Raw genomic sequence first — 26,387 nt, forward strand, 5'->3', positions numbered from 1 at the left:
AAGGACAACAAAATACAGTCATTGCTCTAATGCAGTTATGTTCCTGAACACATCTGGACAATTTCATAGAAATATATATATATACACACACACACATATATATTTCATATATACATATATATACACATACATATATATTTCATTTGTCTTGATTGACATAAAAATAATATATTTTCACAAGATGTAACTATTTTGATGTTGTGATTTTGCGAACCACTTATGCTAACTTTTACAGGCAAAATGTTTTTCCAATGCTTTAAAAATCACTGTCTAATGAGACTCTTCCTTTAGAGAGGCATATTGAAACCTGCAGAGTAATTTGTCCACATTATTGGTAGTATGAACATTTTCAGATAGTAAAATAAATTCATAAAATTTTCTTGGGTTTCATGCATATGAAATCTAATAAAAATATTTTTATGAATTAAAAATTTGTTTTTCATATTAAGGCACAATATATACAGACTGACATAGTCAAATGACATTTATAATTCTAGGAAAAATTAACAGTTATAGGTCATAAGATATAGACATTGTAGGAATCAAAGATAATAGAATGATGGTCAAATGAATCCAATTTAGATTTCAGACAGAAATTGGGTTGCTCTTCTGTTGTATTTATGTGTTTAAAGACTTGCAAAATTTTCTCATCTTTTATACATAAAAATATTATTTTCCTGCATTCATTAAAAATACAGAAGTAATGATTGTTTATATACTTAATGACATCCTTTGAAGTATGTAAGCACAAAAAAGATAGGCTTATTTATTTTAAAATAAAAAGGATGACAGTAGGATTGAGACTGCCATTTTTAAGTGAGGGGTTTTTAGTACATATGTGCCAGTTAATAATCCTCCTCACCTAAGAAAAATTTGAGTTACAGATATCACTAAGAGTTTAAAAAAATACTTCTCAGGTACTCTTTTTATTATCCATTGCATCTCTGAGTTGTGTATATTCTCTTCTATAAGATTAAAAATATATATATATATATATATTTTTTTTTTTTTTTTCTTTGGAGATGGTGGTCTTGCTCTGTTGCCCAGGCTGGAGTGCGGTGGTGCGATCTCGGCTCACTGCAACCTCCACCTCCTGGGTTCAAGGGATTCTTCTGCCTCAGCTTCCCGAGTAGCTGTGACTATAGGCACGTGCCACCACACCCAGCTAATTTTTGTATTTTTAGTAGAGACAGGGTTTCACCACGTTGCTCAGGATGGTCTCCATCTACCTACCTCATGATTCGTCCACCTCGGCCTCCCGAAGTGCTGGGATTACAGGTAATTTGTTTTTTTATAAAATGGAATTTAAACCTGTAATGTCTTTTTGAGGAATCAAAAGTGGTCAATGTGATAAATATGATACATAGACACATAATATATATTTTTTCCAGTTTTAAGAAGTTTTGTTAAGAAGGTGTTAAAAATATTTTAAATGTAACAAGTTTAAAGATAATAAAAGCCCCAAGTATTCTAGTTATTTGAGATTACTCTTTAGTCAAACAAAAACATCTATATTATAAATCTTGTAAAACAACTTGAGTATCAAAGTACTTTCAGTATGCATTAATTTAATAAGTTTCAAAGTCAGAATTCTAGTCCAACTGAAACATTTGTAGTCACATATCAGGCTTTTCATAGCTTTACACTATTAAAAAACGTTTTAAAAGTTAAATCAACCTAATATGTCCAATATTTCAACCAGTATCTATTTACAAAGATTTACTTAAAACTAATTTTCATCAAATAAATTGTGTTTTTTGTTTGTTTTTTGAGATGGAGTTTCGCTCTTTGTTACCCAAGCTGGAGTGCAGTGGCGCCATCTCGGCTAACTGGAACCTCTGCCTCCCGGGTTCAAGCGATTCTCCTGCCTCCGCCTGCCAAGTAGCTGGAATTACAGGCACCCGCCACCATGTCTAGCTAATTTTTGTATTTTTAGTACAGACAGGGTATTACCATGCTGGCCAGGCTGGTCACGAACTCCTGACCTCAGGTGATCCACCTGGCTTGGCCTCCCAGAATGCTGGGATTACAGGCGTGAGCCACCGTGCCCAGACAAATAAATTGTGTTTTAAATAAAGTTAACATAAATTGACTAGAGTATAATGTGTAAATTATTATACACATTAATCAAAACTAATATCCATGCATGCTGAATCTCTTAAAATAGTCACTTTATCATCTAATGCTTTTCATATATATTCGACAGCATTTTGTGATTTTTACTCCCCAATTTTTTTCATGCCTATATAACTTACACCTTTACAACTGGACAGTTAAACTTCAGATAAAAAACTGGTAACATTTTCTTTTTTTAAAAGTATTTTGACTGTGTATCCATTTATTAATATTTACCAAACTTATAACTGAAAACTTTTATTAAATAGCTAACATTAGTGGTTTACTATGCATTTTATAAAGGAGAACGTAAGTGTTAAGTTGAAGATCACTGTGCACACCTTACGTTTTGACATTTCAAGATATTCAATCATTCACATATCCATTAAGTACTTACTGTATGTCCAGCACTCTTCTAGGTGTTGCACAATTTAATATGTTTCAATATTTCAACAATATGATATTTTGATACCTTTTATGCTGTGTGAAACTTTTATATGCTTTTTAGATTATTCAGTCCTTTATAACTTAAATATTTCCTCCTTCTCAAAAGTAGCTGTTACTGTTTATAAAAGAGGCACCTGTTTTTCCTTTAAATTATATACATATTTTATTTTTTGAAGTGAATGAATAAATTCACTGTTATTTCCCAACTCTCCCAACCTGCGATCCTTCTCCCAACCTCTGGCACTTGAACAACAAAGATTAAGGTAATAGGAACCCACAAAGTTTTTCTTTAAAAAAAAAAAAAAAAATCCAGCATGGAAAAAAATCTTCTATCAGAATGGATTGAGTCGTATTCCAGTCCCTAAAGGTGAGAATGGATTCACCTTTGCCCACATCAAAGCGTCATTCAAGGAGATAGCAGATTTCCCGTCTTCAAGGAAAAACACAGGGCCCTGTGCAGTGAGAGTTGAGGAAAGTGAAGATGAGATTATAAATTTGCGAAGTATTTTTAAACTTTCAGAAAGAGAATCACTGCAATAAAAAACATGATATTTAGGCAACGCTAATAAAAATTTAAGAATATGAGAAAATTACTTTTTTTGAGTTGGACCCAAATATAGAAACATTTTCAAATGTCCTAACATTACATCATTATGCCCTAATATCTGTCAAAATAAAATTGTTTTCAATTTAAATTCTTTAAATACAGTAGCACTGCCAATGACAAATACGTCTTGTTAATCTGGTAACTGCCACAAAGTTTACTTATTCCATAAAAGCATATATGCCTAATAATAGACTTAAATATATTTCACTATTTTACTCATGTAGCCTATGTCAATACATCTGGGGAAATTATTTAAGCCAGAAACTTTAAATGTGCTCTCCAGAAGATGAAGAATATTGTTCTATATTGTATATATAGTTTAAAATATGTTTAGTCATGTGATTTTCTTGCTTATTTATAATTTAGTTGCATCAGTTATGATATATGCCAAGGTAGTTATGAAGAACGAAATGCGAAGCGTTTTCAATCTATATTACCTAGCTTGGGTAAGGAAAAGCATAATTTCAAAAACACAAGATGCAATACATATTATGTTTTCTTAATTAGGTTATAAAGTTGTTGAATTTTGGGTCTGATTTCAAATAATACAACTTGTAGCAAATTATTTCTAGATAATGGAAAGCTCATCATAGGAGTATGTAGAGTAGACAGCTTCCTATTAGTAGGCACTAGAAATTTCACAATTATAACCCAAACATATCAACTTTCTGATGAAATAGAAATATCCTGGCAGGACAGTACTCCATCTATACCAGTCATGTGGGCCTCAGTGTACATGAGATAATTAGTAGCTCTTTTCCTGGATGTAGGCTTGGCTACAGAGAGCTTAGATAGTACCTTTTAGGTCAAGGTCAGATGGAGAAAAGAAACCTTAAGAAAAGGAGGAAAGAAACACGAAGGTACCAAGTACTAGAAATGGTACACAAAGCGCAGAGAATGGCACTGATGACACACTCCAAAGATTTCATAATGTTTCTTGCTCTTTACTAAAAGTTATTTAATTTCCTGATTTGGTTCTTTATTTCTGAACGTAAATGGATAATAAAGGTGTATACAACTATGTGTCCTATGTTTTGGAAGATACTGGTTATGTTTTGAGACTAAACTAGCTTGCAGTGGCAAGCTAAGCTACAGTTAGGATTTATATCAGTATCCAGCTGCTTCATTTATCTTGGGTCGCTATGGCAAAACCTGCCTTCTTCATTGGCCTAGCATGAAATGTGACTTTTCACATGATTAGAAATACATAAGAATCTGCTCAATAAGTTGTGTATATTATTGGGAGGTGGGGATCTTTTAGTCTAATCTGTAGTCTCAATTTGTATTTCAGGGGATTTGGCTTTGTTTACTTCATGGGGACACCTACAACTAGTCCTGGCTCTAAGACAATAAAGATTTCTCTATTTCTTAGAGATAATGGCACCCCTGGGTCATATTGGGAGGCTCTGGTATCATTCATCATCATTAGTTTGACTGTACATTAGGGACCAATCCTTGGCAATTCGACATCCCTCACGATTGATCCCAGTAATTTTTAATAGCTGAAAAGCTCCGTAACTCGATGTAAGAACATGCACAATATATTAATGATGTAATACACATCTCTCAGTTTTTAGTTGCTTTGCTTTTATACATCATAGATGGTGACTAGAAAGTGAATGTAATCTACTGTGACATAATCATCTGTTGTTGACTGTTGCTTTGTCTCCCTTATTTAATTCCCGTCAGGATATGACCTGTATATATTTTCAAACATAGTTGTTACAAAGTATACATATCATCTGTTACTAAGTATACATATTACATGAATTGCTTCTGTGGTAAGATGTCAGCACAATTACTGTATCTGAATTTATTTTAAGCCGAAAGAGGCCACTTGCACTAACTATGGAAGCACTAGAGGCAATTTTTCTTATTGGGCCCCAGTCCTAAATTACCTACTTTTACCCAAATTAGGCTTATTTTAAGATATCATTTCAAAAAGTAAACACATAAAAATGGTGAAATGCACGTTATGTCTGACATTAGGCTTTACCTGGATTTTTAATCCCGTAAGACAAGAAATGTGAATATCAGAATGACTTGGAAGATTTGATCCAGTCACATAATCTGGTCCAATAATTCCTTTCAGTGACTCTTCTTTTAGTCTCTTTAATAAAGTTGCATAAACCATTCTTTGTGAATCAGAAGGGGGTGTATACGGAGAGTCTTCTAATGATCTATATTTTCAACAGATGTCAACATTTCATTTTGTTGAATCACAGAATTTTTGATGTTTAGATTAGAAATTATCCCTGATGATTATTTAGTTCCCCTTTATTGACGGAGGCAAATCACCTTTAGACTTAATTTATAGTAAAACAAAGGACTAAATGGCAGAAAAGTATGGCACTGTAAATTATTACTGCATATATGCCAAACAAATCAAGATTCTGCTAAATTCTGCTAAAATTAATGAGACAACACATACTTTCAACAAGTTTGTCTATAATGTCAAATACCTTCTGCCTTCCAATTTTTATATCATATTTACTCACCTGCTGGTGGACTGTGTGCAAGCTCTCCATGCATCCAGTTCCTCAGAAAGATATTCAATTTTTAAAGGTACTGACACCTCCCGACGTTTTAATAGCTGACTGAATGTGTGAAAAGGAAATTAACATCTGATACCAAAAACTAAGATATCAGAAAAAGCAAACAAACTTTAAATGTGATTTTAGATTTACGTTTCTGTATACAGACATTATACCTTATATATAATGTACATATAGAATATTTTTTAGTATATGTGTATATATGCTCATCTGTATATTTAATATATTTAGCAGAGTCCCTGGCAAGTCGAAGTTATTCAGTAAACGTTGGGTGGATGAGTAACTGAGTGAGCGGATGAATAAATGAACTGCATAATGTATGGAGAATGGTTGGACAAGTCAAGTGATGTTAAATAGTAGCCACCGTGAGAGAGAACACTTAACTGTGACCCTGATGATTTAATCTTGAATGACACAAAGAGAACACAGGAGAAGGAGATTTGAGAAGAAACATGATTTGAATTCTGAGCATACTGACTTTTAGGCTGGAGTTTAGCAAGCTGCTGAATATACACACAGGAGTTTGAAGAGTAGGCTATGCCTGAGTATAAGACACTGAGTTACCTCCTCAGAGGTGATAGGTGAAGCTAAAAAGTGGTGAGGTTTCTGAAGGACACTGTATAGCAAGGAGAGGGGAGGCAGTGGAGCTGTGGGAGGAGAGTGGGATGGAGAGGAGGAAAAAGGGAAGCAGAGGAGGAGAGAATGAAACTTTGAGGGCTCACATATTTAGTGGGTCAGGAAAATAATGATAAGCAGCAAGACAACAAAGATGAAATTGTCAGAGACGATAAATTCTTTAATATTAGGAAATTATTTCTCTTTTTAAGCTAACACATTCCCTAAACTTAGTCACGTTCTCTCAAGTCTCTCCTGCCCCTGCAGATAAAAACCATTCTTTTTCTTCTTGCTTAATTAAGAATTTTTCTCTTTACTTTTATAATTATATATAGCTGAACATACTTCATTAAACATTATTTTACATCTATGTGATATATCCTACTGCTCCCATAATATCTTTCAATGTTGTTAAATGTTGCATTCCAATTTTGGTTATGCTACCTATATAGAAAGAGATTTTTTCCATGAGCATGCTGACAATATTAATTCCGTATTATTCCTTATTTGCACTAGGTGACAGCTAGTGCTTCACCTACACAGTAGGGAAAGTAAGTTAGGAATGAGAAAACCTGTTTCTCTCAGAATCTTCGGCCACATATGAACTTAGAAAAACTGCTTAACCACAGACCCTCTGCATTTGTTAAAATGGTCACCTACTAAGCCATTTAGCTAACTACTAGACTTGGAAGTAGGTTTTCATGGAAGGCACCGTGAATTTTATTTTATAGTATAAGAAGTTTTAAGTACAAGGGCTGAAGTTAAACAAGTTGTTAGAAAAGGTAGGAGTAAGGCTAACAGGTTATGCCTGAATATAAAATATTAAAATAGTAAGTAACCTGCTACTTACAAACTCCTCTTACTTTGCCTTTTCTGCTGTGGAGATTGAAAAGCTACAATATTCAGTTTCCTATTTTCTTTTAGTGAGATGTGGGCATAAAACCCTAAGGAGGACCTTTTTCCCTGAATAAAATGGTCTTGCCAGGAGAAAGTCCTTTGTGGTCTCTATCTTCCACTCTTACCTCTTTCCTGCTTAGAATGTAGTCGTAATTCATGGAGGGCTAGTATCTATCTTGTAACCATGGGATACTCAAGCAAGAGGAAATAATCCAAAAATATCACAGTGGAAAGAAGGGGAGTATCAGGTCTTTGAAGAAATCACTGCAAGGCAGTAAAAGCCCTAGAACGCCTGTCTTAAGTGTCTTGACATGAAAGATCAATAAACCCTAGGAGTTTAAGCTAGTATTAGAATTTTTATTATTTATAGCCTAACACATCTCTAGTTTATGTGCTTCTTTATTATAAAGCACATGTGCAGTAAATAGATGGATACTTGTAATAATATATTTGATACTTTCTATAATCCACTTAGAGATTATTCATCTTAGTGAAAGAAATTGCTCTAATGTCACGATGGAAGAAAAAACCTTTTTTACCTTGTGTACTCATAAAGTGCTGGAACAATGCTTTGGTACTGTCTTCTGATAGCCAATAATGCACCAGTGTAACCACATAATATTAGCAACTCATTTCGGGCTCTAAAAGAGAATATACTTATTTTTATAAATTCCACAATTTGAGGCATAGAACATTACTCTGACACACAGTTCATGTACTTGTATCTCTATACTCTGAAAGGTGACATTTATAGTAATATATGTTTAGAAAATTTTCTAAACTTAAGGAAAATTATCCATCAGTTCCTAATTCCTATTCAGATATTTATACTGTATCATCAATTATAATATAAAATAAGAGTCTTTAAATAATATTTCACTCTTGCCTGCTTGTTTTTCTCTATTTCCTGGCTGTTTCTTCATGTAATTTATCCCTAAATAACTCCTTTGGTCAGGTGGAGGGAGTCCCGGAATACCGTGTAGACTCTAGGAGAGGGTAAAGAATGCCTTCTGCAGTTCTTACACAGGGAGTTAGCCACTTTCCCAGGCTTCTGCATCATTTTTTCCATACAGGCTTTAAAGCAAGTAGAGCCCGAAGTTTCTCTTGTAAATTATACAAGAGTCTCTGACGGCTTTAGTTATATAGATAACAATGTCTTTTAATAGGACTTGAATCCAGGGATGATGTCTATTTTGTACTTTCTAGCCTTTTACTTCTTTCCCACAAGCTCAGTATGATGCTTTGCATACAATGGATATTTAATAAATATGACCATTAGTTTCTTATGGACTTGAGGTCCAAAAGCTTTGAACTTGCTTTCTTTAAACCAGGTATGTGTGTGTACATATAAAAACATACGCATACCAGATATTAAGTGGACCACTAAAATTTAATATTCTATTTCAAGTTGACCTCTACCTTTTTTTCTTAAAAATATAACAAACACAAATATACTCTTTCTACAAGTGTAGCTACCTGTCCAAGATAATCCTATTTCCTGATCTGAATACCAAAATCAATGGAGCCACTTTAAAATTATCACATAGATTCACTTATATATTTTGCAGAAAGAAATACTCACTCAGTACACGTATGCAAGAGCAATTTCTCAGTACGAATATAGCTCAATAGGTCAAGAACAGGGTATATGGTATCCAAAGTCCAGTCCGAACTACTGATGTATTCTGGAAAAATACAACCAGATGAGAGATTCATTAAATAGCAGTCTCAAAATTTATTCATCCATTTTTTAACTTATATGATGAATTTTCTGTGAGTCAGTACTACCTACCTCTTTGTTTTCTAGATCACAAGTATTTTCCTATTCATCCTCTCTCAGGTCCCCATACCATAAAATTGGAAGAGATGCCCTATTTCACATCAGCATCACTCTCCTTTTTAAATTGAGGATGACTAGTTCTTGGTTTTAAGGCTGATCACTGATATAGTTAGGATGCTGGTCCTCTCTAGAGCTCATGTTGAAATGTAATCCCCAATGCTGGAGTGGGGAGGTGTTTGGATTAAGGAGGTGGATTCCTCATGAATGGCTTAGTGCAATCCCCTTGGTGATGAGAGAATTCTTGTTCTGAGTCCACAAGAGATCTGATTGTTTAAGAGTGTGGCACCTCCCTTCCTCTCTCTCTTCATTCCTTCTCTCTACCCCTGCTCTAAGTGATATGCCTGCTCCTGTATCACCTTCTGCCGCGATGAAAAGCTTCCTGAGGCCTCACAGAAGCTGAGCAGATACCAGTGCCATGCTTCTGGTACAGCCTGCAGAACTATGAGCCAGTAAATCTACTTCCTTTATAAATTACCCAGCCTCAGGTATTTCTTTATAGCAATGCAAAAATGAATTAAAACGATCATCAATATGAAAACAAAGATCAAATAAATGACTATATTTTAAATTATACTACCAACTAATTACTTACCTTTAACAAAGCTAATACCAATAGGAAGGGCTTTTTCAGGTTCTTGACTTAACAAGTAATATTTTACAGTTTCAAATATATTGTCATCCGCATGGGCTGTCTCAGCTAACTGTATACATTCTTCCACCGTGGGTAGCTTACACTAGAAAACAATTGATTTGAAAACAATGTTACTAAAATTCACAGGGATAAAGGCAATAGTGTAGGTGCAAAATATTTTCAACTTTCCTAGTATGGTTTTCTTATTAAAGTTGTCTAAAATAGATGTAAATGAAATCATTTGAATTAAGAGAATATATTTATGGAAATACCTTTAAGATCTAAAAACAGTAAGCGGGGATATTAGCTAATGAGTTAGTAGTTTTCCATCACACAAATACCTAAAAAAGAAATAGAAGTAAACTGTCCTGATTGTGATACTGAAATTAGTACCTACAAATGCAATTTAGCACCTAAATGATGAAATTAATTATGTTAGAAAAAATATATTGACCATTGTCAAAAACTACATTAAATGCACCAAACATAAAGGGTGTGCATTATTACATAACCTCTACACTGTAATTTAACGTCACTTGGCTTTTGAAACAAAGCAACCTTATTTCAGAGACACAAAAAAATGTAGAAGCTCTAAAAGTTTTTAGCTTTGACATTTTGAAATGCCATGAAATGGATATTTTTTCATCCATGAAATTTCATTACTATAAAATAGAAAGCCACATTCCCCATTTAAAAAAATTCTTTTTCTGTTAAAACTGAGAGTCTGATCCTTTCTCAAGTGAGTTGGTCTGCTTCCTTATAATGTAGGTAAGCATTAAGTTACCTTTTATATCCAATTCTGATGTGTTTATAATAGATGAAGCTTAAATGTTCAAGTTTACATCTAAACAATGTGGATAGTTTCATGGTTTGTTTCAATTTATTTATTAATACATTCATTCAATCATTTCATATTTCTTGTTTAAAAATTAGGTAAAATGAACATTTTACATCTCAATCTCTCAAAAAAATTACAACAAACTGAATTAACGGGGCTCTCATATATTTAACATTTCATATCGTTTCCCCATCCTTATTCACGAAATGCCTGTTATTTACTAAGCAACTACTATATGGTAAGTACTGTGCTTGGCTAGAGACATAGGTTCTTCACCTTGATATATGCTCACGGCATAGAGGAAATAAAAAGTCACTCCCATTTAAATTTCATTTTTAACTAGCCTATAAGAAGAAGAGTAAGATGATCACCTTATAATTTTTATCCTATATATTTTACAATTCTAAAAGTTATATAAGTAAACATCATATGTGAATATATAGTTTTCAGTGTTACAGACAGTCCCCAACTTATGTTTTGACTTTATGGTAGTGCCAAAGCGACATGCATTCAGTAGAAACTGTAACTTTGAGTACCCACACCACCATTCTGGTTTTCACTTTTTGTACAGTATTCATTAAATTACATGAGATATTATTATGAAATAGGCTTTGTGCTAGATGACTTTGTCCAACTGTAGCCTAATGTAAGTGTTCTGAGCACGTTTAAGGAAGGCTAGGTTAAGCTATGATGTTTGGTAAGTTAGGTTGTAAATGCATTTTTGAGTTAGAATATTTTTGACTTATGACAGGTTTACTCACTGTAACCCCATGGTAAGTCGAGGAGCATCTGTACTTGTGAAATTGTTCAGAGTTATTAACACCTTCACACACACTCACTAGTCTTTCTAAAAAGGTATTAATGAAGTATGACCAGAAAGTCTAATTATATCCTTTTAGAATGTGTGATGAAAAGACGAGGTGAGTAATATTCTAGCCCCTATCGTTAAAAGCTGTCGCAGCTAACTGCATATATTCTTCTACTGTGTGTAGCTTGTATTAGAAAATAATTGATTTGGCAGGGTTCGGCGATTCATGCCTGTAATCCCAACACTTTGGGAGGCTGAGGTGGGTGGATCACCTGAGGTCAGGAGTTCGAGACCAGCCTGACCAACATCGTGAAACCCCATCTCTACTGAAAATACAAAATTAGCCGGGTGTGATGGTGCACACCTGTAATCCCAGTTACTCAGGAGGCTGGGGCAGGATAATCGCTTGTACACAGGAGGTGGAGGCTGCGGTGACCCAAGCTCCTGCTATTGCACTCCAGCCTGGGCAACAAGAGAGAAATTTCATCTCAAAATAAATAAATAAATAAATAAATAAATAAATAAATAAATAAATAGAAAATAATTGATTTGACAACAATGTTAGTAAAATTTATAGGAATAAAAACATAGTACATATACTAAATTTTTCCAGTATTACTAGTGTGGTTTTCTTATTAAAGTTGTCCTAAATGATACAAATGAAAGTATTTGAATTAAGAGCATATATTTATGAAAATATCTTTAAAATCTGAAAATAATAACTGAGGTCATTAGCTTAAGTCTTAAAGCTTAGACAAGTCATTTAGCCTCTCTGAGCCTTGATATTAACATCTGTACCTTCTGCCTCAGAGGATATCTGTTAGTGTACATTCAAACACTACCAGTTAATGTATAATTAAAAAACTCCCACTTTCATATGCATTTTAATTTCAAAATAAATTAGTTTTTAGTTGTCATGCTAAAAAAACAAAGCCCAGCTTTTTAAAAAACATAATTCACAGACTACAAAGTGTATAAAGTAGTTAAAATATCCCATCATCTCACCACCCACTGGTAACTTTGGACATTTCTCCTTTCACAAGTATTTTCCCTGTCTCAACACAAACACATTCACATACACATATCCGCCCACACATTCTCATTCACACACTTTTGGCCAATCTGTATTAATACAATACTCAGAATATATCTGCTTAATGAATAGGGCTACTCACCCACTAGGGATAAAAAAATCACGGTTCAAATAATTGAAACAAAACTTTGTTGTTTTAGAGGTTCAAGACAAGAAAATATTGTACTTATATCTTATCATTTTCTTACAAGAAACTGTAGGTATCTTTTTAAATATGCTATCAACATAAATAAATATGTACATTCACAGTTATTTTCAAACCAAAATCATATGGCATATGCATAGTTTTATGATCTGCTTTCTACTTAACTGTTTCATAGCCATGTATCATGCCAATAAAAATAGAGCTTCATGATTTTTAATGGATTAATTGTACTGAAATATAGAAAAGTACTGTAAATTAATATAAATAATCTTCCTATTGAACATTTTGGTTGTTTTTATATATAATATTGATGCACAGATTCCTATGTTCTGCAGATGAGTATTTTTAAGGCACTTTAGAAAAATGCATGTAAATTTCATTATATTTCATTAATTCTTTTAAGGATTCTAAGTTGTCTATTTTCAAAAGTTATCCTACAACATACTTCAAGATGCAAAGTGTACAGTGGAAAACACTTGGGATTTGGAGTTAGACTTGCTGAAGTTGAAATTCTCACTCCACCACTAACTAATTTGGGTAAATTCCTTACCCTCTCCAAGTTTTCTTTGTATAATTATCCCCTGCTTTTCAAAGTTTTATGAGAATGAAGATACAAATATATGTAAAGATTTAGAATGCCAAGCACATAGCAGAAGTTCAGGAAATGTTCTTATTGTTGCCATTTTTGTTGTACATATATGTATCCCAAAGGGACCATATATTTGTTTCTCTGCATGCATCTCTATTTGCTTGAACCTACAATTAATTAAATCATAGCACTGCATTCCAAACCAGAATATTTAACATCATCAGTATACCTTATCATGAAGGTCATTTATCTCTTCAGTGCATCCTGGGTAGAAAGCACAGAGTTTTATTAAATGTAGTTCATTATCAGGAATCATCAGGAGAAGATCGGCTGCCAAATTCCTGTTAACGTAACGAAAGGGGACACTTCATTGAGGAAAAGATTTAAAAATAACATTCATAACTATCTCAAAGAAAGGAAATTCAAATAATATACCACTCTTGCTTTTCAATTTATGCAAACATTATTAATTACCTAGGTAATTATGAAACTACTCTAAATGCAGATTACCCAAACCAAAGGTCATGAACAGCAAACATATTTATAAATTCCTAAATATTAAAAAGTAAACTTTACATACATGAGTCTTAACACACTTAGAATTAATTTTATTATTACAGAATATTCTCTAATCAGTTAAGTAGTTTTGACTATGTTCTTTGGAGTGAATTATAAAGCAAACATTGTGAAAGTTAACTCTCGTCAACTTTTATTATGCTTGTCAATATTGACAAATTGTATTAGCCAGCTCAGTGAAACCTGAGTTATTTTAAGTTCATAATTTTGGGTATCCCACATATTTCTTAAATCATAAGTGGAAATTAAAGATGGAAATGTAGTTTTCTTACTTTTTTTTTTTTCTTTTGAGGCATAGTCTCATTTCCTCTGTCTCCCAGGCTGGAGTGCAGTGGCACAATCTCAACTCACTGCAACCTTTGCCTCTTGGGTTCAAGCAATTCTTGTGCCTCAGCCTCCCGAGTAGCTGGGATTACAGCCATGCGCCACCATGCCCGGGCAATTTTTGTATTTTTAGTAGAGATGGGGTTTCACCATGTTGACCAGGCTGATCTCAGACTCCTGGCTTCAAATGATCCACCCACCTTGGCCTCCCAAAGTGTTGGGATTACGGGCATGAGCCGCCGAGACCAGCCCATTTACTTTTTAAACATTCAGTCAGTGAAGTAAAGCAATAGAGGGTTTTAAAAATATAAAATGGTATGTACTTAAAAGATTTATATCAAAATATTTTCTGTAAAATCCTCTTCAGATCACTAGGTGAGGAGTTAATGAATGCATACATCATAACTGAGAAAACACCTAATTTTCTATAATTCAGGATACTGTTTTTAAGAAATTGATATATAGCCACACAGAATAGGTGACCTTAGATTAGGTGATATTTCACATAAGAATTTACAAAGCTGTGCGCTGAGGCCTCTGAGAGTAAAACCCCACTTAATCTTCTTTGTGAAGACATCAGTAAAATCTACATTAGTCATTTAAGTAAATCGATTCCTTTTTAAAACTTAAGAGATGCTTAATTAAGAATATAATGAATATAGAATAGGAAGAGAGATAATTGGCAAGTTCTGGTACGAAATCCAAAATTTTACTAAAAATAAAAAATACACACATATCACAAACTATCAGGATAGTAATATTTTAAATTAGGCTTACTTTAAGGTTTTTAGAATAAGAAAAACTTTAGTGAAGTTTTTTACATAAAATATTTTGATAACTCATCATTTTACTAATAAATAATTTTCTAGATAATATCAAAAGAGAATTGCTAAAAGATCACAATAATTTTTCATATTATTTTCCCCTAGCCATTTAAAAATTATACATAATATCTTTCCAAACTGCCGCATTTTCTATTACATTGGGCAAGTTCCATGCTGTAGTTTAGCTGTTCTTGCTAAAATGTATGAATGACGTCATGTGTTTCCTCCTATCAAAATTTAATAGCAGTTTTAAATAATGTCCATGAAAATACAGAAATTATTTGTTTTTACTGTGTATAAAATAGCTGTGCTAAAATTCTATTCAAACTTCAATGAACTACAAAATTTGACTTTCTTAATGTAGAATTATATCTTCATATGGTGAAATTTTAGCAAGGCCAGCTAATTTCCTTCAATGTTTAATCAAATTCACCCTTTTTTGAGAATTCAGTACACAAATGGGGAAAAATGTACATATAAAAATGATTTAGACCAATTGAATGATCTAAAATATAAAATTTCACTATCAGAACAGGTATTTCATTCTGCTTAGCTGAGTTAGCTATTTATTTGGTATTGCAGGAAGTCACATTTCATTTATTGTACAACTTTTAAGTTGTACATGAGTGTACAATCATGAGTGATTATGATAGGAACTTTTCTCAGTACTTTGTAGTCAGGTTTTATGTGCTGTAAATTATACATGTGAATTGGCATACTATAAAACAATGTGAAAATAGTTGATAAATATTTCTTAATACAGATATACCATTCAAATAATACAATAAAGGAGTGTATACATTTTCAATGAACACACTCTTAAATAAAAGTAGATAATACCTGTATCCAACAGATGGAAAGCTAAAAGAAAATATTAAATATGAATACCATGATTATATGATGAGTATCAGGAAGAAAAGACTTTTACAGTAAATGTAAAACACATGAGGTGTTTATAGCTTAAAAATTATGCACATCTTTATAAATGATGTAGCTATGTTTTTTAAAATCTGTGCAGCTCTACTACTGGCCAGGAGGACCACAGATTTCTCCTGAAAATAAAGCTAATCAGCACCACATTTAAACTGTTTGCTAGTTTCTGTTACATCTATCTATGGATATATTAAAAAGAACTGTTGGGGTGGGGGCGTTACAAGGAATGTTTGTTTTTTCGTAAAAGTAACTAAGACATATAGTTAATTGAAAAATGTTTAGTCATAGTATGTAACATACAATGTTACGAGTTTGAACTGCTCAGTATGAAGACGATGTAGATGAAGACCTTTACGATGACCCACTTCCACTTAAGGCATAGGAAATTGATTTTCTTAAGATTTTCTTAACAACATTTTCTATTCTCCAGTTTATTGTAAGAATACAGTATATAATACACAAAGGATACAAAATATGTGTTAATTGTTAATGTTATCAGTAAGGCTTCCAGTCAACAGCAGGCTATTAGTAGTTAAGTTTTGAGGGAGTTGGAAGTTATAGATGGATTTTGGACTGCTTGGGGGGTTGGCACCCCTAACTCTCATATTGTTCAAGGGTCAATTGTATACGTAGTTCTCTTTTGCTGCCAATTTTTTTTTTCTTTTTTTTCTTGAGACGAAGTTTCGCTCTTGTTGCCCAGGCTGGAGGGCAGTGGCGTGATCTTGGCTGACTGCACCCTCCATCGCCTGAGTTCAAGTGATTCTTCTGCCTCAGCCTCCCAAGTAGATGGTATTACAGGCACCTGCCACCATGCCTGGCTAATTTTTTTTTTTTTTTGGTATTTTTTTTGTATTTTTAGTAGAGATGGGGTTTCACCATGTTGGCTAGGCTGGTCTCGAACTCTTGACCTCAGGTGATCCACCCACCTTGGCCTCCCAAAGTGCTGGGATTACAGGTGTGAGCCACTGGGCTCGGCCCTTTTACTGCTTTTTACCTTCACTTTTTAAAAACAAATGCCCTTTCATCTGATGATGACTTTTAGCATGAAATCAGCCATCTTCGTGAATAAATAATTTGAATTAGGCTTCATGCTTTGAGATGAGGGCAAGTCCCTATGTAATTGACTATTACAGCTCTTGATAGAGGGATAACTAGATACTCTCAGAGGAGACTCACCATTATGTATACTGAAGTCTAAAACTGATGGTAGGGTACTACTGCATTTGAGTGGGGGAAGGGAGCTCTTACATTACTGTAAGATATATGTAAAAATCAAAACAACTTTGAAATTCCTGATTCACTATAAAACCTTCAGATTCAGACAAAAAAGAAGAATGTAAATGTTGTTCTTTTTCCTGAGTTGGCTGCAGATAATAAAGTGGTACAGGTTGGATATCCCTCATCTGAAACGCTTGGGACCAAACGTGTTTCAGATTTCAGAGTTTTTGGATGTTAGAATATTTGCATATACATAATAAGATATCTAAAGGGTGGGACCCAAGTCTAAATACAAAATGTATTTATGTTTCATATATACCTTATATACACAGCCTGAAGGTAATTTTATACAATATTTTTAACAATTTGTGCATTAAACAAATTTTTGTTAAGTACTTACGTGTGGAATTTTCCACTTGTGGTTGTCATGTCAACACCTGAAAGGTTTCGGATTTTGGAGCATTTTGGAGTTTGGATTTTTGGATTAGGGATGCTCACCCTGCGTAGTCTGATAGCTAATAATGCAAACTTCAGAGCTGATTTATGTAGCTTTGAATCTTGGCTCTATCACTTACTGCGACCTCAGGAAAATCAAAACCTACCACATAGAACCTAGTGAAGTTTTACATATAAAGTACTTAAAATTGTGCTTGGCACAGAGTAAGCAGTATAGAAGTGTTAGTTAGCATTCATTATTATCATTACCACCTGTAATGTTCAGTAGTTATAGTCATCTGTATAGCTCCACCTCAAGGGTGCTGTGTGTGTGCCTGGGATTTGTAATGGGGAAAAGGTCACAGTCCTGATAAATTCATTTAGAAACTTCTTGAGGTCCTAAGTATTTGAGGGAAAGAAAAGATAAAAATCTAAAATAATCTTTATTCCATAAACATCTACTGAATGATGGAATCACATATTTCCTAATAGAGCCTCTGTAACAATGGATTGTTTGACTTAAGGCCAGGGCTCCGCAGATACGAGCTGGAATTGCTCTGCCCTGGATTTCCGGGCTACCCCAGGTAATTCCCAGGGTCTCTTTCTTTGGGTATTGCCAGAGTCTGGGGGAGGTGTCCTGTTTCAAGTGTCCAGCAAAACCATTTTTCTTGCTGCTTTATATTAGAAAAGTGACTTTATTGTCCAACTTTAAAATAGGACACAAGATCTGACAAGAAAAAGTATAGATACGCAGAATTTTAAGATGCGGGAATATGTGTTCAGATCATCTTAAGAAGAGCACCTTTGTTGTCTCATGTTACTTTAAGTGCTTGAAACATTACAGAATTACAACTGGGCTACTTGAGAATGGATCATGGCAGATTTCATTATACAACCATGGTAGTTCTCATCATTATGACATTGTTATATCATTGTTTCCTTCCATAATCTTATCCTTTATAAACAAGGTGATCCTATATCCTTCCAATGCATATCTTATCAAATGGAATTTATAATGTTTTAAAAATGTATTCCATCACTATGAAATTATTCTTTGAATTTCAAAATTCTTACCATATTGAAATCATCATGCACTTTCTCGCCAGTAATTCTAGGGCATAGTGGGTTGCTGGTGCTGCAGACTCTCCGAGTACTGTGCCCACACAGACTGCCAGCTCCAGTTCATTTCCGCGGATCAGGTATGCCATAGCAAGCTTGCTCAATAAGAAAATAATTTCTTCAGTTGCATAGATGCTGGGTAGGTTCATCACTCCCCTCCAAGCTCATAAAGCAGATAAAGCAGTATTAACCTATAAATCAATTGTTCTTAGAAAATATTGACTGTAATAGCCCTATAAAGTAGTTATGTAAGAGTAATTGCAATTTTCAGATGGAAAACTTATTAATGAGACATACAGAAAATGTTATCAGGTCAGAATTAAGGAGTTTAGAACCCTTAGTTCTATTTTTGTGCTTAATTCATAACACTCTATGATATTCTCAATATGTCCTTCAATCTCCATATCAGAAAAAAATGTAATTTTTTTTTTTCTTTTCTATTATACTTCAAGTTCTAGGGTACATGTGCACAACATGCAGGTTTGTTACATATGTATACTTGTGCCATGTTGGTGTGCTGCACCCATCAACTCGTCAGCACCCATCAACTCATCATTTACATCAGGTATAACTCTCAATGCCATCCCTCCCCTCCCCCCCCATAATAGGCCCCAGTGTGTGATGTTCCCCTTCCAGAGTCCAAGTGATCTCATTGTTCAATTCCCACCTATGAGTGAGAACATGTGGTGTTTGGTTTTCTGTTCTTGCGATAGTTTGCTGAGAATGATGGTTTCCAGCTGCATCCATGTTCCTACAAAGGACACAAACTCATCCTTTTTTATGGCTGCATAGTATTCCATGGTGTATATGTGCCATATTTTCTTGATCCAGTCTGTCACTGATGGACATCTAGGTTGATTCCAAGTCTTTACTATTGTGAATAGTGCCACAATGAACATACGTGTGCATGTGTCTTTATAGCAGCATGATTTATAATCCTTTGGGTATATACCCAGTAATGGGATGGCTGGGTCATATGGTATTTCTAGTTCTAGATCCTTGAGGAATCACCATACTGTTTTCCACAATGGTTGAACCAGTTTACAATCCCACCAACAGTGTAAAAGTGTTCCTATTTCTCCACATCCTCTCCAGCACCTGTTGTTTCCTGACTTTTTAATGATTGCCAGTCTAACTGGTGTGAGATGGTATCTCATTGTGGTTTTGATTTACATTTCTCTGATGGCCAGTGATGACGAGCAAAAAATGTAAATTTGTAAGAGCTTCTTCAAGATTTTACAGTTATCTATCACTTCCTAAAGTCAATATATCTAAGGATAAATGCACAATAGAATCTATATCTTTAATTAACATTTGCTTATTAAATTAGAGTCAAATGGAAGGTACTTTAAACCTATAACTTGTGAATAATACACTGGAAAATAAGTGCTTTCATTTGTATTTTTTTCTTATAATCCTAACAACTATATGTGAAATAGGTAAGGTAGGTATTCATATGTTAATTTTAGAATTGAAGACATTTGAGATTCTGAGAATTAAATGACGTGCCCAAAGTCAGTATGTGACAAGAAAGACTCAGATATTTTGGGTCCACGTCCAGTGATTCTTCCCTTTACTACACTGGCGCTTCTTATATATGTTGAAATGTTTAAAACAAGGTTGTTACAAATAGGTATCTTGTGGTAGAAATAAAAGAAAACAAAGGTTCATAGTCTATGTGTACTTAAAACAAGAGCTCATAGTTTATGTGTGCTAATTAGGAATGTAATTACTTAATTGGAAGGCATGCAAAACTAGATCTCACACAGAAAGTCACCATATCTTTTCCTCTCAAACACCATGACGTATCTAAAAAACTTTTCATTCGCATAAATCAGTTTTAAATGTCATACCTCAATATTATCTACGGCAAGATGGCAACATGCGGCCAGTACTGCTCGACCATCTTGAAAATACCATTCTGCCAGTTCTTTACTGACTTTGTGCAGGAGTCTAGAAAGAAAAAATGTATGTATTCTGTATAAACACAAGTATTCCATTATAAAAGCAAACCAATACTTTTTAAAAGGTATGATAAAAAGATCAAATACAATTTAATTTGTCATGCTTGCTTTAAAGACTTGTTTTTAGAAAAAAATAAATCAGGAAAGTGGTCTTTACAAGTATATGGTCTGATAAGCCTCCCCCTCCCTCTATCCCCACAAATGTCAGAAGAGAAGCCTGACTTTAAAAGCTTACCATCCTGCATTGGACAATTTATGACTCAGCCACAGGGAAAGTTAAGTGTAGAAGAATTACAGGTTGAACTGAAATTTTTCAAAATTTAGGTGGTATCCAAAATACAGCTAGCATGTGTTAGCTTTCTCAAATGTCAAGTTTAGAAATGGCAGAGAATGGCAGTAAAGACACAGGCAAGAATACATTATTCTCAACACACTATTTGCTTAACATTTCATGATCCTCTTCTACTCGATGAGTGTCTTAAAAGTTTAAATATCCTATTTTCTAGGGTAATAATAGGAGCAAATAGAAAGGATGGGGGAAGGCAGACTATTGGATTAAAAAAAGGTTAGAGGGCTGAAAAATTCTAATTTCCTTTTCTTTTTTAAAATAACTATCAGGATTTCTTCTTTGAAAGATGACTAAATGTTATTCTAGGCACCAATATTGGGGTCATGGGATTATAAACTACATTCCTGTGAACTTATACACTAACTTTAGAATAAAACATTAATAAGCAGTCTACCTGATTTTCATCATTGGTCCTCTGCAATAGGTTTGATTAGTTTGTAAGTGTTTAGGTGCCTTACTTGCCATCTCTCTAGTAAAATGCATTTTGCTTTTCTGAAAGCTATATAAAATGTGTATAAACGGAGTCTCCATGCCTGAAATTTCCCTATTCATCTAGGAGTAGATGCTGTAATGGAACTGGACCATAGTGAGAAAGGTTGAGGCAGTCAAGTCCTCAGTATACAAAGAAGGATGAATTATAGAGGCTTTAAAAATTCGTAAAGGGAAGACAACCATAAAACATATGGACCCAGAGCAAATAAATCACTCACTCATTAAAGTCTTCCTTGTAGATATCATCAGAATATGAAGCTCCTTTAGGCATAGAAACATGTAAGGGCTGCATATTTCCTTCACAAGCAGCCTAGGATTTAATTAAAGATTGAATTATTCTTTAGCTAATTGTTGATAATTGACACATTTCAGAATATTATTCTGAGCAAAGTATACTTAATGTTTGAAATTTATACTATAATTTGGAGATAATCTTAGAATTTGAGGAGAAATGAGATATTAATTGTGTGTAGCAAAAAAAGCTTCAAGTGAATTATTACTAAAAATAAGTTGTTCAAATGCATGGTATATAACATTCAGCAGCATGTGAAAAGTTTAGAGTTCAGAGATGCTTATATGTTTAAAGATCTAAAATAAGTTCGGCTGTATGTGGTGGCTCATGCCTGTAATCCCAGCACTTTGGATGGCTGAGGCGGGAGGATCACCTGAGGTCAGGAGTTTGAGACCAGCCTGGCCAACATGATGAAACCCCATCTCCACTAAAAATACAAATGTTAGCTGGGCATGGTGGTGGGTGCCTGTAATCCCAGCTAGGGCTGAGGCAGGAGAAATCGCTTAAACCCGGGAGGTGGAGGCTGTGGTGAGCTGAGATCATGCCATTACACTCCAGCCTAGGTGACAGAGCGAGACTCCATCTCAAATAAATAAATAAATAAATAATAAAATAAAATAAAATAAGTTCACTGTGTTCAGAACAAAAATAGTAAGCTCTCAAATGATGAGAAAGAAGGCCAGGAAGGAGGGCAGAAACCAAACCCTTCATGACTTTGTCAATTATGTAAGGGTGAGCTACTCAACACGGTCTTCTCCCTTCTACATCCTTACCCATCCATGGGTGTGACTTGTGTAATCACATGGTTTTACCTGTGCAACAAGCAGAGCTTCTTTAAGCCGACCTCTTGACATGAAAAAATGGACCAGCTTTTTCACATCACCAATGGCTATGCAGTATGGAATGACATCATCCTTATCTTCCTGGATTAATTGGTCAGCTCTCCTAATACAATAAGGACAATTTTTTTAAACAATATATTTTTTGAAGGTTTTTAGGTGAATTGAGATTTTCTGAAAGTATGGCTAAAATTTGTAGCAGATTTCATAAAGCCCTTTGGCATATCACTTTTAAAAAAGACATTTTATAATCAAATTACATGTGGAAGACAGATAAAAGTTGCATGAAATAATAAATACTACAAGAACTTGTTTGCCCTTAGAACATGACATAAAATCATAAATACTATAGGAACTTGTTTGCCCTTAGAACAGGACATAAAATATGCCTGAACATTTTAGATCTTAAAATCAATGTAGTTTATCTATTAAAATGGACAATTAGTCTATTCAAAAATATGTTTTATACAAGATATGTGTGATAGGATATCAGGTGGATTAAGCAATATTTGGGTATCTACATTGTTAAAGACGGATAATTTTAATTGTTTTAGGAAGCCTTAACAATGAATAGAGAACCTTGAAGCTCAAGTAGCTTAAAAATCACTAAGAAGGAGAATATAGAAACATAAATATTAACAATAACATGTAGAATGTTTTAAGTGCCCTAAGTGAGGAAGATTACAGAAAAATAATATTCCAGACACGTGAAGGGAGAAAGGGAATGGTAATCTTAGAGACTGTGAAGGGTGCACATGTGTCTGTTTCCATATCTGTCTCTCTCTCTCTGCACCCATCTCTCTCTCAATCTCTTCCCCTCTGTGTGTGTGTGTGTGTGTATCTTCCCATCTAAGTCTCAAGTATTTTCTCAATGACTAACCACCTAGTTAATTCTACCCTCAATGTTTAACCTCAGTTTTGTTTAAAAATAACCTGGTCTATTTAATTTATGCTACCATTTGCATTAAACCAGAATTCAATTTTTAATCTTTGGGTAGGGGTAGCAGATATTTTTCATGCTGAAAATGGAAAATATTTTTCATGGTATTTGCCAGCTCACTGTTAACAGTCTCCAATTTCATAGAGTCATCGAAGTATTCCTCAACAGCTATGTTTCTACTACGTGACTTTGATTTTCTTGTTACAGCTGTTTAGAAACAAGCTGGTTACAAATAATGATCTACTTCCCTGGGCATCTGAAACTATGCTGGAGACACTGCCAATCTGGATGAATGGCTGGATCTAGAAAGTACAAATGCAAGAGTTGTGGAGAGACTACTTTCTGGCAGCTACACAGGCTAAGGGGCAGAGAAAATCAGGAGTTGGCTTTCAAAGATAAATGAAACAGAATTGGAAGAGTTTTGTATATTCTCATTTGCCTCCTCCTTTTCCTTCCCCACTAAATCTATTCTAATCTTGCTTCAGTCTCCTTCTTTCTATCAAAACAGCTCTTATTAAGATCAACAATAACCTCCATGTTATCCAGATTTCTTATTTGGGCTACAAAATCAAGACTGCCTATTGAACAATGCCACAAAATCACAAGGAACTTCAAGCTCAACATGTCCAAAGAGAACTAATGATTTTTTTGTGCCATTTGATTCAAATCCTCTCCTAATGGTTTTGCTTTTGTTGTTGTTTTAGTTGTTTGTTTTTAAATCCCAGTGATTAGCAACAGCTCCTATCCAGTTTTTCAAACCTAAAACCTAAAATTTTTTTGTGATACCTTCCTCATCTCTATTACCAAATCCAGTTAATTTTAACTCCTAGATATATCAAATTCGTCTACTTCTCTCAGTCCTCGCATCACTACATATGGCATCCACGCTACTGCTGTCTCCTGACTCAGCTACTCTAATTGCCTTCTAACTGGCCTCCTCATATCTGCTATTGACCTTCTCTAATCTGTTCTTGATATTTCAGCTTGTGCAGACATTCTAAATGAAGAACTGGTCACATCAGTTTCTACCCTATTTAAAATTAAAACTCTTTAATGTCTTGTGTTCCTCTTAGGATAAGGAAAAAAGCTTACTACATTTACAGTGCCCTAAAACCTCTAGCTTGTGCCTACTCTCCCTTGGCATCACTTCCCCCTGGCTCTTGCACTCTAGCTACAGCAGTCTCCTTTCACAGAGTTCCTGTACTCTGCTCCCTAAGCCTAGGATGCTTCCTCTAGCCTCTTCACTTGGTTATCTCCCATGTATTCTTTATAGCTCAGTTCATATGCACCAATCTTGGTCAGGTTTCCTTTGTTCCAATTTATCTGAGGATACACCACATTTTAAATTCATAGATACCTAGCTAGCATAGAAAGCAATGTAGTAGCATATTAATATGACTAGATGCTAGTAAAATGTGTCAATAATCACGTAGAATACAAACTATGTTTACTTTTATTCTGCAATATTAACACTGAGTGACTCCACCTTGGTCTTAAATGGAATTCCATTAAGTTTTTGCTGAGATTGAAATAATGTTTTGTGAAATAAATATCCTCTGCTAACTTGACTTTAAGGATTTGGTGAGAGCAGTAACATTCACAATTGTGCTGTGAGGGTACAGGGACTTAGACCACTGGGGATTCTTAAAGCTCAGGAGAGGGAGCCTAAAATCTGATGGCTACAATCAGCCTGTTGCTTCACTTACTGTTGGGAGAGCAGGTGATTGGGAACAGTCTACTTTCCCACAGCAAATGTGTTAATCCTTCCGAATTTTATGTTTAGCCTTTGATTGATTTTCACTTGTGTCTGTAAGAAGCAGTTGATTTTTTGCCACTAAACCATGTTCCATAAAAGAAAAATCCAAATTTCTGTTTTTAATGTCAGAAGCAAGGTAACTGCATAATAATATATAGTGCTCTGTAAGTTTAGCACAGTGATTGGCATAGAGTAGGCATTAAGTATTTGTTAAATGAACGAATAGCATAGAAGAGAGTAGAATAAAACAGAACAGAGAATAATCATACGTTGTAGGTTTCAACGTGTCCCTCTAACAATATGTTGAAGTCCTAACCCACAATACTTGTGAATGTAACCATTTATGGAAACAGGGTCTTAGCCGATGTAATTAGTTAAAGTAATACGGGTCATACTGGATTAGGGTAGGGCCTCAATCCAATATGACTCATGACTTATAAGAGGAGGAAATTTGGGCACAGAGACACACAGGGAATAATGCCATGTGAAGATAAGGGAGAGACTGGAGTGATGTGTCAAAAAGCCACAAGATGCCAAGGACTGCAGGCGACCAGACACCAAGAGAGAAGCATGGAACTAATTCTTTCTCAGAGCCTCCAGTAGAAACCAACTTTGCTGACAACTTGATTCAGACTTCTGGCCTCCAGAACTGAGAGAAAATAAATTTCTGTTGTTTTAGGCCACCCATTTTATGGTAATTTTTTTTTTTTTTTTTTTTTTTATGGCAACCCCAGGAAACACACTTGAGAGCAAATCTTGTTGGTTTACTGCATTCTAAAACAAGAATGTTTATTTAAGTTTCCTCAGTGCTCAGACCCTTCTTTATCATCAGTGCCTTCCTCATATCCATGGGGAAATGGCAGGAACTGGTACCTACAGAGAAGATTTTTGGGATAATTCATAGAATAGTATTTCACGAACCTATGCTAACCTTCAGGAAATCTTGCCACTTGTATTTCAATACCAACTTATTAATCAGTGAGTATGTTTGCTGATCTGTCCTTCTCTCCATTGACATGGGGAAATTTGCCTTCTGCTATCTTCATCAGAGGCCAAGTCAAATCCAAGAACACCAAAATTATTTGTAACTGATTCATTTCATTTACTGTATCAGTAGATACAAAATTTAGTTATTATTTAAGACAA

The 26,387-nt window shown here is 34.4% G+C and overlaps 1 protein-coding gene across 7 annotated transcripts in view; it reads right to left on the reverse strand.

Moving 5' to 3' along the window:
- Positions 1-2,855: 2,855 nt before the first annotated feature.
- Positions 2,856-26,387, reverse strand: part of LOC105466756 (WD repeat domain 17) — a 116,309-nt gene continuing 92,777 nt past the window's right edge. For 5 of the 7 annotated variants that reach the window (XM_071092813.1, XM_071092809.1, XM_071092810.1 and 2 more), the window contains 12 exons: positions 22,519-22,651; positions 21,633-21,724; positions 20,463-20,562; positions 18,565-18,704; positions 15,745-15,765; positions 13,410-13,521; positions 9,669-9,810; positions 8,819-8,921; positions 7,776-7,877; positions 5,668-5,766; positions 5,166-5,349; positions 2,856-3,014 (listed from right to left, as the gene is read on the reverse strand). In XM_071092813.1, the coding sequence (XP_070948914.1) occupies positions 2,895-3,014; positions 5,166-5,349; positions 5,668-5,766; positions 7,776-7,877; positions 8,819-8,921; positions 9,669-9,810; positions 13,410-13,521; positions 15,745-15,765; positions 18,565-18,704; positions 20,463-20,562; positions 21,633-21,724; positions 22,519-22,651 (1,348 nt within the window). In that variant the 3' untranslated portion in view covers positions 2,856-2,894. The remainder of the gene's footprint in view (positions 3,015-5,165; positions 5,350-5,667; positions 5,767-7,775; positions 7,878-8,818; positions 8,922-9,668; positions 9,811-13,409; positions 13,522-15,744; positions 15,766-18,564; positions 18,705-20,462; positions 20,563-21,632; positions 21,725-22,518; positions 22,652-26,387) is intronic. The other 2 variants (XM_071092815.1, XM_071092811.1) reach the window with 1 other exon arrangement.

Source organism: Macaca nemestrina, chromosome 3 (assembly GCF_043159975.1).
Source record: "Macaca nemestrina isolate mMacNem1 chromosome 3, mMacNem.hap1, whole genome shotgun sequence".
In the NCBI taxonomy this organism is placed as follows: Eukaryota; Metazoa; Chordata; class Mammalia; order Primates; family Cercopithecidae; genus Macaca; species Macaca nemestrina.